Source organism: Syzygium oleosum, unplaced genomic scaffold, assembly GCF_021117445.2.
Source record: "Syzygium oleosum isolate NSW1041296 unplaced genomic scaffold, Sole_v2.1 Sole_v2.05, whole genome shotgun sequence".
In the NCBI taxonomy this organism is placed as follows: Eukaryota; Viridiplantae; Streptophyta; class Magnoliopsida; order Myrtales; family Myrtaceae; genus Syzygium; species Syzygium oleosum.
This window is the reverse complement of record NW_026607489.1, coordinates 9,628,711-9,644,234: the sequence shown is the minus strand read 5'-3', so window position 1 is coordinate 9,644,234 and position 15,524 is coordinate 9,628,711. Positions and strand designations below refer to the sequence as shown.

The window sequence follows — 15,524 nt, the reverse complement described above, 5'->3', positions numbered from 1 at the left end:
CGCCCAGTGGTAGGCCGATGTGTAGCGTCGGCCGGCCCACTGGCCCACTCATAAATGGGCCGTGTCGTGCGTGTGCCGGCCCGACCCGGCCCATTTGACACCCCCAGTTTTCCCCGGCCGAGCAAAGAAGGAAGGGGATTTTTTTACCGTTTCTTTCCCTCCTCCTCCCGTCTCCATCCACCGGCAAAAGTCAAGCTTAAATCGGGGGCACCTGCTCTTGATGTTTGCGTTACCGCCTGATCTCGAATTGATCTCTCGCCATCGGCTCGGTTTCTAAAACCCCACCTATTTCGCGAAATAATTTTCATTGTCCCGCGAAAATGTTTAGCCACAAATTGCTATCGATAGTGAAAACGTTTCTCATTAATTAATTATTTCGAACAACACAAGAGATCAATTCAATGATAACGTTTTTGCCAGATCATTTAGCTCCCGAGTAAAATATAAATGCTTAAAGTTTTCGATTTAACGTACACCAATTCGGATTAAGGAGAGCCGTAGCATACCGTTTTTGGATTACTCAGGGCAGAAGGGAAGCGCAGGTATATGACGGTCCATGGGACTGGAATCATGTTTGTTGCATGTCGGCTTCATTTTAGTATTAGAATTGGAACAGGTCGTGGAATAAATTTTTCTAAGAGGCCAAGCATAAGCCGTTCCCCAATCGTAACCACCCAAAGCGGGAGAAAGGCAAAAAATAAAAAAATAAAAAAATAAAAAAAAGAAAATTAGAAGAAAGGAGGGAGTAATTGCGTCACTTTCTTCATCTTCTTCTTCTTCTTCTTCTGCTGTGTTTAATGGGCTGATCAAATTCCGGACGGAGAAGAAGACGACGACGACGAGAAGAGACGCCGCCCGCCACAATTCAGTCGGTCCCGCCGCCGTCCACCACCGCCGCCGCATCCCTCCTCCCTCCTCCTCCTTCTCCCCGATTACAAGATCCGCCGGACGAGATCATCGATCTGCATCCACGTGGCGCGCGCGCGCGTGCGTACTCGGATCCGACATATCCGAACGAGCATCGATTCCGATCGATCAGCGCGATCTCCCGATGGCTCTCAACATGAAGACCCTGACCCAAGCCCTCGCCAAGGCCGGCGCCGTGATCGAGAAGACCGTGCAGACGACGGTCCAGGAGGTCGCCGGCCCGAAGCCCCTCCAGGACTACGACCTCATCGACCAGATCGGCTCCGCCGGCCCCGCCCTCGCCTGGAAGCTCTACTCCGCCAGGGCCTCCCGCGACTCCGCCCGCGCCCACCAGTACCCCCTGGTCTGCGTCTGGGTCCTCGACAAGCGCGCCCTCTCCGAGGCGCGCGCCCGCGCCGGGTTGTCCAAGGCCGCGGAGGACGGCTTCTTGGACGTGGTCCGGGCGGACGCGGCGCGGCTGGTGCGCCTCCGGCACCCCGGGGTGGTCCACGTGGTGCAGGCGCTGGACGAGAGCAAGAATGCCATGGCCATGGTCACCGAGCCCCTGTTCGCGTCCGTCGCCAATGCGCTGGGCAATCTGGAGAATGTTCCCAAGGTTCCTAAGGAGCTCAAGGGCATGGTTCGTGGTCTTGTCCTTTTCTCCTCATTTCTCATCAGTTGTCGGCAATAGTGTAAATGCGTCCGTTCATTGCATTTTACGTGCCTTGACAATTAGAGCCGTTGTCATGTTTGCTCATGTCTCCGATCACTTGCTTCCGGCAACCATTGTTAGGTTTTACTCGCTTGACGTTATAGTTAATTTGTTGTTGATCATCAGTATCGATCAAGCTGATTGCATAGTTTAGATTGGTGCGACTCAGATAGGACCTCTTTCCGATAACCTGTTTGATAGGAATTCATAGATAAATTGAGCTTGAAGGGGCGTATCGAGCGTGCAAGCCTCCTTTCAGTCTTGGTTTGAATAGTAGTTTGATAGGAATATTTACAGAAATTGAATTAGAAGGAGCGTGTCTGGTGCACAAGCCTCCTGTTAATCTTGGTTCAGGAGAGAGTAAGGTGAATGCCTCGAACAGTACGGGAAGACTGTTTCCTTGGTTTAGACGGGGAGGCAATGTAGGGAAACCACTATATTTATGAGACTTCACTTATGACATTTCGCACGTGCTTTTTTCATTTTGACGATATGCATAATGTCTTCTCTGAGGATGGCTATTATTATCTTCAATTTATTCTTACAAGAAACTTCTGCTTTTGGATGGAGCATGCCTATTTGAGAAAGCATATAGATGTCCATAATCCCTTGTTTTTGGCTCAACTTCTTTAAGTTCCAACGAGTAACAGCTAGGATCTATTGAGGTCTTGATGCGAATTAGAAGATACTGGTGTCAAGAATTGCAAAATGAGGAGGGGCTTGCTGTTTCATGTCTTTCTATTCATTCAGGCTTGTGTTCTTTCAAGTTAGTCAATATGTGTCTGCATCGCAGGAGATGGGGTTGTTAGAGGTGAAACACGGCTTGCTACAAATAGCAGAATCGCTGGACTTTCTCCACAACAATGCACGTCTCATACATCGGTCGATATCGCCAGAGGTTAATTCTTTGGGCACCATTTCTTTTCCCTGAACTTGCCTTAGGGATCATTGGAAGAGAAGCATAGTGTAGTGTTGAGTTATTTCTTTCTTTCTTGGATCGAGTAATGCGACCAATTTTTTGTTCTTTATCTTTAAAGCTGGAGCTAAGAGGATCCTTTAGCTGAGTGCTATCTTCTTCTTTGCTTGGGTGCATGTTAATTTCTTGTCACCATTATTTAGTGACATGATAGTTGCCCTCTATATTAGACGTGAAGTCCTATATGAAAGACTTTATCTTCGTATAATTATATGACTTTACAGTCCCCAAAATTCTTGTCATACTGTCTTCATGGTATGCTTTCCAGGGTTTTGCACTTGCAAATCAATATTTTCCTCCTTTCTGTGGAAAACTGTCTTTCCCTTTAATGGTTGATGTTTCTACACTTCTAAGTAAAATGATTTAATTTCACTCTTTAATCCAGGATTGAAGAAGAGTAGATGGATTTTTGAACATGCATAAGTAATTCTTGGGAACATTTTTTTTTTTGTGCAGAATGTGCTTATTACGTCAAGTGGAGCTTGGAAGCTTGGTGGATTTGGTTTTGCCATTTCCTCAGACCAGGCCTCGGGGGATTTATCTAGTCTGCAACCCTTCCATTATTCTGTATGTGGATAATTCAATAAGATGACGAGTGAAGAAAACTGACTTTGTTTTCATCTCTCTATTCTTTGAGACATAATTGCTGCGCGTTCCTTTTCTTATTTTTGATCTTGCAATAGATGTTGGCAAAAGTTACTTATCTTTTTCTTTTATTCACGATGATTTTACTCAATCTTGACTATTGGTGCCTGATTTGGTTTTTGTAGTTTCTCCCTACTCGATTCTTGTTCTCTTGCTACACCAACCATTCTCGATCTAGTACTTAATGATGGAAAACTGTGGAAATAGACTGAAAATTCTCTCGTATGCGAGTCATGACAGTATTGCATGGCACAACACAATTCTTGCATTTTGTTCGGTATGTTATTGCGGATATAAGTATGATCGCAGTTTGGTTACTTATTCGAGCTTTTGTAATGATCGTGCAGGAATATGATGTTGAGGATTCTGTACTGCCCTTGCAGCCATCACTCAATTACACTGCTCCTGAACTGGTCCGGAGCAAAACAGCTTCAGCTGGGTCTGCTTCTGATATATTTAGTTTTGGATGCCTTGCTTACCACTTAATTGCTCGCAAGCCTTTGTTTGACTGCCATAACAATGTCAAAATGGTACTTTCTATCAAACGCTGGGCTTGTCCTTCTATCTATGTAACCCAAGTGTCCGCCCGTATAGGGGAATCGGTGGACACGCATATTTCCATGGGATCTCTCTCGATATATGGTGCACTACTGATGCATTTTGCTTTTGGTGTGCTATATGCAGTATATGAATACCTTGACATACTTATCAAAGGAAGCTTTCTCAACCATTCCTCCTGAGTTAGTTCCTGACTTGCACAGAATGCTTTCAGCAAATGAATCTTTCAGGCCTACAGCACTTGATTTTACAGGTCCTTACTTGATATTGTTTTGTGGATTGATTATGTATTAGTGAAAAGGGGGAGATTTACAAATCTGAAGAGACAATTTAATGCATAATATAGGCAATAATTGATCTTCACTTTATGGTTTCTGGTTATTTGTACTATGGGCAGTTGGTATGGCTGAGATATCTTTTATATTTTGTTTGGTACATGAAGGGAAATGGTAGTTTTTGAATTGATTGATAAATTCTTGGGTTATTCCTTGTCCATCTTGAAGGTCCTCATTACCCACAAGGAGAGATGTCCTTTTAACCATGAGAACAGAGGTCCTCTCTTTAGTTTCTCTTCTTAATAATTTTACGTTCTTCCTCCACAAGATGAGACTAGTTATTAAGTGAAATTCCTTGGAAGAAAAGCAGAATTAGTACTTATAGTTCGTCTATAGGGTGGGTTCTTGGTAATTAAGGGTTGAAGAAGCATTTTGTCTTGAAGTGGGGTGATTGGCCATGTGTACTTCTATTGAAGCTGGGGAAAAAAGCAGCAGAGTTAGAGGCAATACGTAGATGTCAACAACATGGGTTGTTTGGAGACAGGCTTCTTTTAGATTTTCATTTGGAGTTACTATTCTTTACTTGCAAAAAAATGATGAAGGACATGTTTGGTCAATTACAGCTTAGATGAACTTCATATCCTTTTTTTGTATGTTTGACAATGACATCTGTTTCTTTAACTTTTTAAGATTCAAATTCCTTTTTGGGCAGGTTCTCCATTTTTTCGAGATGACACGAGGTTGAGAGCTCTTCGCTTCCTTGACCACATGCTTGTATGCATAGTTATATTATTTTGTTGACTCACTTTTAGCTGGATAATTGAATTAGAATAAGATTGTTCTACAAATCGTGATGAATCTTGTGTTCTTGCAGGAAAGAGACAATATGCAGAAATCTGAATTTCTGAAAGCATTATCAGATATGTGGAAAGATTTTGATTCTCGGGTTTTGCGGTATAAGGTTTGATTTTTATTGGGTGTTAAAAAACATAATATACAACATTGACTGCTATCATATTTTTGACTTCTACATTTCTTTGTATACATTTGTGGATTAACTCCCAGCTCATCAAGTAATTAATGTTATTTCAATGTGACAGTTCCCTGTACGTAATGTATATACTCTCTTATGAATACATAATAGGAATGAATCATGTTGTTCAACTGATACAGTGTCCCATCCCAATACATATTCTAAATTTGGCTATTCAGATGTAAATTGAGGATATGTGTGTGTCTGCCTATCGTTTTTCCTGCTAAAGGGGATAGATGAATTTATTAATTCTCTTTCAATAAACCCAAGAAGGATTTTATTTGAGGCATTGAATGCCATTTATTATTACGAATCTTCTGGATGATGGGCAATTCAGTTCCTGTCTACTGAGGTGACATTTCCTTTAAATGAAGTTCCTGTATCTTGTCAATATAAAAAAAAAAAAGTTGATATCTTGAGTCATTCAGAACTTAGATGCTGTTATTTGATTAAAGAGAGACAGAAATAAAACTAAGGTGGGTCATAGCCCTGGAGAAACTTCTTTTTGGTTTGATAGCAAACAAAGAGAGGAGAAAGGTTGGCTGGGGACAAACTTTTCATTGTCAGCTCAGTCTGTTTTGTCAAGTATACTATATTCTGGCTAACGCCTTAAAAAATTTTAAGCTCATCTAGCCCTTTGATTTTCAACTCTAGTTTTCTGTAATTTGAATCTAGATTTATACATCGTTTTGCTTGTTCTTTACTGAATAAAGTTTTTCTATTATTTCCATGCAGGTACTGCCACCACTTTGTGCTGAACTTCGGAATCTGGTGATGCAACCAATGATACTACCCATGGTTCTTACAATAGCAGAGTCTCAGGTACTTCGGCTAAGTCTTTAACTTTAGGGACCAATGTTGTACAGCAAGGATGTCTACATGCTAGGTTTAGAGATTTGCTGCTGTTTCTGTAATTTTTCTTGCATACATTGTAAAAGAAAAGCAGAAATGAGGATAAAAGTCTTTCTTTTCCTTCAAAACTGAAGTTTTATGAACCAAAAAATGTATTTAATGGAGAATTTGACTTATTTGTTCCTCTGATGAATCTATATTTGATTTGTGTGAAACAATACTTAAGACGGGGGTGCACTCGAGCTCAACTGAAGGATTGAGCTCTTCATTCACAGTTGGAATCTACCAAAAACTATGATGAGTTAATTTCTCATAGCTATGAATGATATAGGCAAGCAGCTAGCTGCAATAATCCTCGTCTCCCTTACTTTGCGAGTAATAATTTTTGCTTATCTGGCACAGTAAATAGATTCCTTGGATCTTTTTTGTTTCAAATCTTCTGAATATATTTCTTTGCACCTCAGTCTTGTGAATAGAATGGATACCATATTCTTTTCTTTTTCTGGAAAAAGACCATGTTTTAGTGAAAAGCCAATAGTTTTTTCAATGCAAATCTAGATTGTTAATGCAATATGTTTCACATGCTATACGTGATCAGAAAATGTTGGTCTCTCTGTTTCTGCAATATATTTTCAATATGTCTGATGAAGATGAGAGCCTTAGTTTTAGATGTTGCATCCTTTGATGTAAATTTATGTTGGGAGAATAGGTGCAGGATCTGAACAATTAAGATATAAAACACCTAGGAATAAGGCCTAGATTTTTCTGAAGTTTTAAGCCTTCTATCTAGTGCAGAAGAGAAGAAGAAATTATCATAAACATTGAGTTGGCAAAGTGAAATTTCTCATTTCTCTGGTTATTTTTCCGCTTAATGAAAATTTTTGGAGAAGAGAGCAGTCCCTGAATCAAAAGTAGAATGAGAGTTTTATGAGGACTAGAGACATTCGGAATGTTGAACTTCTGTCCTCATGTCTTTTGCAGAGCCAAATACAAGAATTATCTACTTTATATCTGACATTGGCACAAAATGAGTATTGTACTTGTTATATACCACTCTGAGGGATAGTTTTAGTTAAGACTAACATTAGTTTTTGGAATCTTGACTGGCTTGCTGGATTCTGGATTAATCTTTCGCTTTGTGCCAGATAGGACCAGCGTGAAGGGACGACCATAGTTTCTCCATCTCAGCTATATTAAAGGATAGACTCGAAACCTCCTTTGGGTCTTGGATCATGATCCATGTACCTTGTCCCAGTCTTTGTATTTTTATGTCTTGGGTCACCAGAATTCTGGACCCTGCCGACCACTTACACCATCGCTAGAATTTGCGTTCCCTTTGTATGTTTGCTTATGTTTGTTCATGCAAGGGTGAACAAGAATTTATGCTAAGTGTGATGCATGTGTGGGTGCGTGCGTGCGTGTATCCATTTGTCTGGTTGAATGTTGGCTTCTGCCAAAGTACATGTGGTGAAAGCTTTGATTTATTAGATAGTGTATGTTCTCAGACGTTGTCAATTCCTTTTTTGTAGGATAAAAATGATTTTGAGTTATCTACGCTTCCAGCACTTGTTCCTGTCCTCAGTTCTGCTTCTGGTGAGACACTGCTACTACTTGTGAAGTGCGCAGACCTAATTATCAACAAGGTAATTGCTTATGTAAATTAGGGGAACTGAGATTTCTCTAACATAATGTACATTGAATATCTGGATTAACCTCTGGTTTGTCAATTGGTTTGGTTGCTGCGAAAAGAGATTGGAGGAAACTATATGAAAGATCTCTGATGTTTTCGTCCTCCAAATTAACCGGCATTTTCTGGGTGGAGAAAGTAGGAAGACATACATACATATATACAATCCATTTCCCTTCCATTTTGGATGAATCAGTTCTTTTGGTATAGGACTTGCACCCCCTTGGTTCTCTTTAATGAAGCTTCTCTAACTTATCAAAAATAAAAAAAAAGGAAAAATTTGGATGACAGTCAGTTGCAGTCCATAATGAAATAATCTACCCATATATCTCTGTAGCTGGCTTGGGTTCCTTTACTTTGTTCTTCCCTTTCCACTTCAAGCATCATCGGTTACCTAAACCCAATGAATTACCATAAAACCAGGTCTTTAGCTTGCGTAAACTGTTATTGGGATTTGTGTGAAGGACATCTATTTTTTAAACATTGCTGCTGTGAATTCGTAGCAGTGGTTTGAATTTAATTTTTAGTTTAACTGCTCCACCGTTGATTCCTTTCATGAGGGAATCTGTTACCTTCAAATTTAGTTAGATAATTGATTTTTTTTTTCTTGATAACGGTTGATAACAAATCAGTTGCTTTGGGTTGCTTCTGCTGTGACTAGATTTCTTTCAACTTTTGGAAGTGGGCGGGCCTAATGTGTGCTACTAAAATCGTGCAAATTATAGCCTTTCTGAGATGCTGGCTTTCCAGTCCTAACAGGATTCGTTAAATTTACTTGTTGACTCTATCATATTACTATGTGCGAACTCGTGAAAGATAGTTCAAGTTGTTTCTTTATTCAACCTGGGGATTGCGAGTCATGTTTTTTCAGATGTATCAATAAACACTGTCCATCCATATTAGGTTTTCCTAGGAACATGAAATTCCATTTATCTGGGTATTTGAAATCTCTTGTTTGTGTACCTCAATTTCTTCTATCATGTCTATGCCTTGTATCCAGCGATAGTGATCGTGACATTGGCCTGAATGTCATTGTAGACTAGTCAGGAGCAGTTAATATCTCATGTCCTGCCTTTATTGGTTCGAGCTTATGACGATAGTGATGCCCGCATACAAGAGGAAGTCCTGAAAAAGTCTGCATATCTTGCCAAGCAGCTCGATATTTTGGTAATTACCTCTTTACTCTTAGCAACAGTGCTACTTGTGTTAAATTTTTGTTAAAGCTTCTTTGCAATGTGGCGTGCACATAGCCTTGTCTGATATGAAATTGTGAATTAAAGACAAAGTGACTGTTTGGACAATGAAAGTTGCTGCATCACTTTAGGAAAAGTCTTAGGTAAAATATCTTAACACATGTAAAATGATGCTTCTTAGTAACTCCTTGTCTGTTATTTTAGCATTTTCTTTGCCGTTTTCTTGTCATCACAAATTTTCCTAATAAGGTTACTCTTGCCTACAACCTTCTATCCTTGCATGTCCACTGATATTTGCTTAAACTATGGTTCAACTAGTTTACTCCTGTTTATGCTAGAAATCACGACGTTTTATTTGCATATGGATTTCTATTGGACATGGCATATAGGAGTCTCAATAGGGCATAGCCGAGTCAAGTCGTGGCAGGTTGATACTTGAGCTCGACTGGTCTCTAGTGTGCACAACTTGATACTCGTCTCAGGCTTGGTTTCACAAGCTCGATTGACTTGATTAAGTTTTCTATAAGCTCAAACTCGTCCGGACTTGACTGAAATAATTTCATATATATTTTTATTTTTATCTAAGCTATTTTTAAGCTTGAACTGAGTCTCGAGCTTGAACTTAAATTCTTACAATATCATGTAAACTTGAAAAAAAATCATTAGCTGTTTGTAATACTTACAAATGAAACACATTAATTTCTATATAAAATTCTACTACTCGATTAGTCTTGCTAGTCGAGTCAATCCTTATCAAGCTCGAGTTTTAAGAGAAGAATTGAGATGAGTTCAAGTAATATACAGGTCAGTCTCGAGTAGCTCATGAATAACTTGGTTCGGTTACAATCCATCTTAAGTTTCCTTCTATGAAAACTTCCCAAGGTTTTCTTTTATGCTTTGGAGGTCGTCTGCGAAAATGTTTCTACTATTGACAATCTTGGTAAATGAGGCTGCTGTTGGGTGAAGCACACGTATTCTCTCTGTAAGATGGATTGCATTATGCCTACTTTTGGTACATTTGGAATTTGGGGCTTGGAATGTTTGATTTGAAAATAAAGAGAGAAGCATTAGACTTTGGGTAGTGTAGGTCCGGATGAATAAGAGATGTTTTTATGAAATAGCGGCACATAATTCTGAACATTGTTCAGTGGAATGTTAAATAGATTTTTCCTAACAGTTCTACGTGGGCTTCAGGATGACCAAGTATACTTCCACCAGCTTTACTCAAGCAATCAGCTCTTGTAGTTTCTTTATTTACTGCAATGAAGATGAAATTAGGAAAATCAGAATCCAAAATTGAATGACAAGCCCTGGGGTCAAGCCAGACCGTGATCTTATGTCCTTTGGAAAACTGAAAGTTGAAAAGTCAGATGTTAAACTGATCACCTTCAGACTTAAGTTCCATGTGGCTCACTGCACCATCAGAAGTCTGTTGACCTCTATATTACGTGTCTAGTCAGATGCGGGAATGATTGGAAAAACAAACAGATTCTATGTTTAGAACTCAGAATGGTTCACTAAAGCTCTTTGTGATGGATCTTGGCTGGCATCCTAGCATCTATAGATCTTTGGATTTGGTTTCAGTATGGTGGTTCTTTGGTGTAGAATCATGTGCCGTTTGATTGCGAGATTTTGCTGCTGGAAGCAATAGATGTTGGGTTTTAACAAACATTCATCAACTAATAGAGGAATTTGTCATTTGCTTAAGTTGACTCCTTTTTTTTTGTGTATATAGAACTTCATGAACAGTTATTGACAATGTTTGTTGGCAGCATCAATGCTCTCCACCGTAGGTGCTAATTTCTTGCTATTTTATGCAGCTAGTCAAGCAAGCAATTTTGCCTCGAGTTCATGGCTTAGCGCTTAAAACGACTGTTGCTGCGGTATGTATGTCTAATATGCATCCTTTACAAAAGTATGTGGTCAAACTCAGATCATCGAGAAGTTGTCACCGAGATATTGTTTTCTTTGTCCGGACTCATCATGTTGACTCTTTTACGAACTTCATTTTCTTTGGAGTATTAAATATAAAATTAATTAGAAGGGTACTAAGGGGCTGACTCAACAATTTTTCATGTCTCTTTTTTTTTTTTATCACATCCATATTATGAATGATGCTTCAATTACTCCGTTTGATTTAGAAGAGAATCAAAATAACTCCAGATAGTGAAATTTTAGATTTTATTTGATTAAAATAGAAAACAATAGGCGCAAAGAACCAACCAGACTGACTGGAATCAGAATTCACTTTTTAATAACTCCATATAGTGAAATTTTAGATTTTATTTGATTAAAATAGAAAACGATAGGTGCAAAGAACCAACCAGACTGACTGGAATCAGAAATTCACTTTTTCCTAATTTTTCTCACCTTGATCACCATGTGTTTTTTTCTATGTCTTTATCTAGGTTATCTTGACTTTATGATGCATGGTAGGTTAGAGATTTGTAGTGTGGTTGTCCGCCTTGAGTATGAGGTCTTTCACTTTCAGTTGGGTGGTAACGTTTCAGTCGTTCTCTTGCCTTGGTGGCTCTCTCTTCTTGTCCTCTTCTTCACCCAGATTCTGATTGCTTCTACATCAATGCCTATGCTTCTGCCGTGTCTGATGATAAATAATCTATCAATCTTGTTTAATCATACATTTGCTTATATATTCTTCGAATATTTTTATATGCTAGAGAGTTATCTTATGTGCATGCAATCTGTAGATTCTCATCTTTCGCGTTTAGTTTGATGCTTCTTTTGTTTCTTTTGGAAGGTGAGAGTCAATGCTTTGCTATGTTTAGGGGATTTAATTCCTAAGCTCGACAAGCAAGCTACCCTTGAAATTTTACAAACAATTCAACGTTGTACTGCTGTTGATCGTTCTGCTCCTACGCTCATGTGTACTCTTGGAGTTGCTAACTCTATGCTTAAGCAGGTAATGAGTTTGCATTTGCAGCCCTCTTCAAAATGCCCTTTTACAATTACTTGTGTTTCTTGGTGTCATTTTTGTTTTTACGATAAAATAGAAAGTTCTCTTTCTTATAATGACTATTACTATGCTGCTTTCAGTATGGAGTAGAATTTGCTGCAGAGCATGTCCTTCCATTGCTCGTACCTCTTCTCACTGCACAACAATTGAATGTCCAACATTTTGCCAAGTATATGCTCTTTGTAAAGGATATATTAAGGTATAGCTGTAGTATCAGCATACTCCCTTCTCTTGCTCTCTTCTGCAGATGTATTATTATTTCATTTGTTCTGTTATGTTTATGCCATGCCACAGGAAGATAGAAGAAAAACGAGGAGTTTCTGTTGGTGATTCTGGTACTGAAGTCAAGTCATCTCCCGTGGCAGATGGCCTGCGGTCCCAATCCAACAGCAAAGCAAGCGGTAGTGTCGCTTCTACCATGAAAAAGTCCGCTTCTTGGGATGAAGATTGGGGTCCAACAGCCAAGGGACTCATCACCGAAAATTCCCCAAGCGTCTCTGCACCTCCAATTTCCAGCAGTCAACCCGTGCAATTGCTTCCTCTGCAAATGCCTTCCTCCATCCCATCTGCAGCATCTAGCCAGCAAACAATCACAACATGCACCCCCGTAGCTGATGTTGAATGGCCTCCACGGACGTCATTGAGTGTTAAGCCCCATTCAAATGAGGCAGAGAAAAAAGTGGATGCGGGGGCATCATCTACTTTGAGTTTTGATGAGATTGACCCTTTCGCTGACTGGCCCCCACGTCCTAGTGGCTCCCAAAATGTTTCTGGGTCTTCCAAAAATGGCACCATGGCAACATCTTTGAATGGCTCTGCAGTCATGAGTATGTCTAACATGACGAATTTCCAGACTAGCAACTGGGCTTTCAGTCAAAATTCTGTCGAGCCGTCGAGAACCAGTATAGGTAATTCTGCTTCAATTGGTGGTGGTCAAAATGGTGGTGTTAGTTCCCAGAATTCTCTAGGCTATCTAAAACAGAGTCAGGGAAATATGAGCTCTAGCTTTAATCTTGACAAGAAACCCGCTGATATTGGATCCATCTTTGGTTCCAACAAGAGTGAACAGACTGCACCTAGACTTGCACCGCCACCTTCAACTGCAGTTGGCAGAGGCAGAGGGAGAGGTTTGACGTCAACCTCTCGGTCAAACCCTACTAAATCGGCCTCTGGACAGCCTCCCCTTTTAGATCTACTGTAATTTTGTAAGGTAGTTGTACAATGTTTGTATTACATAATATTGGAGTGAAGAGGTGAAAACTGGGGGCGAAGAGACCTTGAAAGTGGCCATTTCCACAGTGCTCGGAGAAGATCTTGACTTGGATATTGACAGCGGCCCAAAGTATTTTAGCCTCCACTACGGCAATGGCAACTGGGATGGTTGTGAATTCGTGGTATTAGTTGCTTTTGAGTTTTGCATATAGCTTGAAGCCAATTGTATGTATGGATCTTTTCGATTCTCGACATTTTGTTCGATTCTTTGTTGTATCGATGATCTTGGGCATGTTCATTTTTCCAGAGTTCAGACTGACCAGGGTAGTTTCATGTTCATTTCATGATAAGATGAAGATTATTGTTCTGCACAAGCTATTAGTAGATTGATACGGTAATGATCAAAATGTTACAAGTTTGGCCCAACATGTTAAGTTGAGTGGCTTTTGGTATGCGGAAGAGGCAGTGAACAGAGAAGTTGCCCGTTGCCATTTGCCATTTGATGGCTCTTTTGATAGAACTCAGGCTGTGAATCTTCTGGGTGAAACTTTATCATATGCTTCTGTGTGATTAGTGGACAGTTAACACAAAATAGGAGTGCAAAAAGGAGTGGATGGGGTCTATAACCATTCAGAGTCACCTGAGAACACAGATTTTCGAGATATGGCCTACGGCCAAAGTTCGTCAGAATTTGGATAGTCATCAAGCAAATTCGTGAGTCAATGAACCGGCTCATCCTCAGGCTTTTTTATAACTCTATTTTGAGGTGTACACCTGGTCGTAAATGATGCGTGGTATGTAGCTACTTATGTGAGGGATTTTGTAAACTAGACCGTCAATAATTGCAGTACAGTTTCCGGCTTCTTGGAACCAGAGAGGATAGATGATAGAAAGGGGATAATTACCAAAAATGTTTTGAACTTATTATATGGATACCAATTTAATTTTAATTTTTTTCAATTTGAAAAATTTAGTCTTAAATCTTATGAGATTTATCAATGTAGTCCTTTTGGCCAACTTTGGTTGGAATTGCGGACGTGGATGTCGACCGTCTTACTTGGCACGACTGGCACTGACGTGGATAATTTTTTCAATTTCTTTTCGAATTTTTTCCTTGCAAAAAAAATGCAAAAATTGTCCATGTCAACGGTCGATGTCCACATCAGCGATTTCCCACTGAAATTGACCGGAAGGATTATATTGGCAAATTGTTAAATTGTTTAGGATTAAATTGACAAAATTAAAATAAGTTTAGAACTGAATAAAAATATGCACAATAAGTTTATGATATTTTTTTTTGGTAATTTTCCCTTGGAAGAAAGTACTCTGTATGCCAATTGATACTTCATTTCTTGTCATGATCTGAGATCCTCTTCATGGTGGAAAAATGTTAGGGTCTCTTCATTCCATTCACTCATCTCGATTTGGGAACCGGATCGGATCAATATTAGATTGGTTATTGAGAACTGACAATACAACCAAAGAGCACTATATATGAATTGACAAGCGCTAGATAATAGAAAATTGATTTTCGATGTTTATCCGTAGTCTAGTTTTGCTAGAATTTATGGAATAACTTATCGATTTGATGATTTCTTACTTGATAGAAAGCAATTATATATCTAATTTTACCAAGAAAAAAGAGATTTTTAATACGAAATGATACTTTGTATCATCAAAATAACTATTTTACCAACACATTTCTAATCCCAATCGAGAACGGCGAGAAGTTATATCATGAAAGATTATTGTGCAGTTTACCATGGAAAATGTAGGCTTCCAGATAAAGGAAATTTTCTCGGCGATGACTAAACTTTGGCATTGGATCAGGCGACCGTGTGAAATGAAAATCAACAGTGCCACATTAGAAAATCAACAGTTTTTTGCTTTCAAAATAAGAACACCTCTTGCACAGTAATGTTCGCTTATTGTTAGACTAGGCAATTACATTTGGTAGTGCCACGTTAGAAGTCCAGTCAACGATAGATGGTGAGTCACCCGACCCGACCCGATCCATTGACACCCCTTCTGGTGACACATGTCACCACATGGCTAATGACGTGGCAGATGGCGGCACGACAATTCAGGGGATAACATCGCTACGTAGTAAGCGTGATGTGAATTAATCACATGTTGACATGTGGCAGCAAGAGCTGTGTCAGAAGTTGATTGGCTTAGGCGTGTGAAGCCACGCGCAAGGTGGGGCTCAGTCACATTGTCTAGCGCATGGTGCACTTCTGGGCTGGTCCCGAAATATTTCTATAAACTGAGCTTGATTTATGCGAATATGGGAGCTACTTTGTTTTCATATATGTCGTTATTGAAAACTAAATGAGGTTTAAGCGTGTTACAAAATTGGAAAATTTGAATAAAATGTACAGCCCCCCGAACATTCTTAATTACAAAAAATATATTAAAAGTTAAATATATTAGGTAACCTGCAATAAATTTATTACACACTTAATGTTAAAATAAATATACGTTGTAAAGTGGATAATATA

General features: G+C 39.4%; 1 protein-coding gene across 1 annotated transcript; it reads left to right on the top strand.

Moving 5' to 3' along the window:
- Window positions 1-869: 869 nt before the first annotated feature.
- LOC115681773 (SCY1-like protein 2 A) lies at window positions 870-13,329 on the top strand. The gene is made up of 14 exons (XM_030605841.2): window positions 870-1,546; window positions 2,412-2,516; window positions 3,051-3,161; window positions 3,587-3,769; window positions 3,924-4,050; window positions 4,785-4,846; window positions 4,947-5,033; window positions 5,841-5,927; window positions 7,487-7,600; window positions 8,683-8,811; window positions 10,658-10,720; window positions 11,596-11,757; window positions 11,892-12,010; window positions 12,106-13,329. Exons 1-14 carry the CDS (start codon window positions 1,052-1,054, stop codon window positions 13,010-13,012), a joined length of 2,751 nt encoding a protein of 916 aa, XP_030461701.1. The 5' UTR covers window positions 870-1,051; the 3' UTR covers window positions 13,013-13,329.
- The last annotated feature ends 2,195 nt before the right edge of the window (window positions 13,330-15,524 follow it).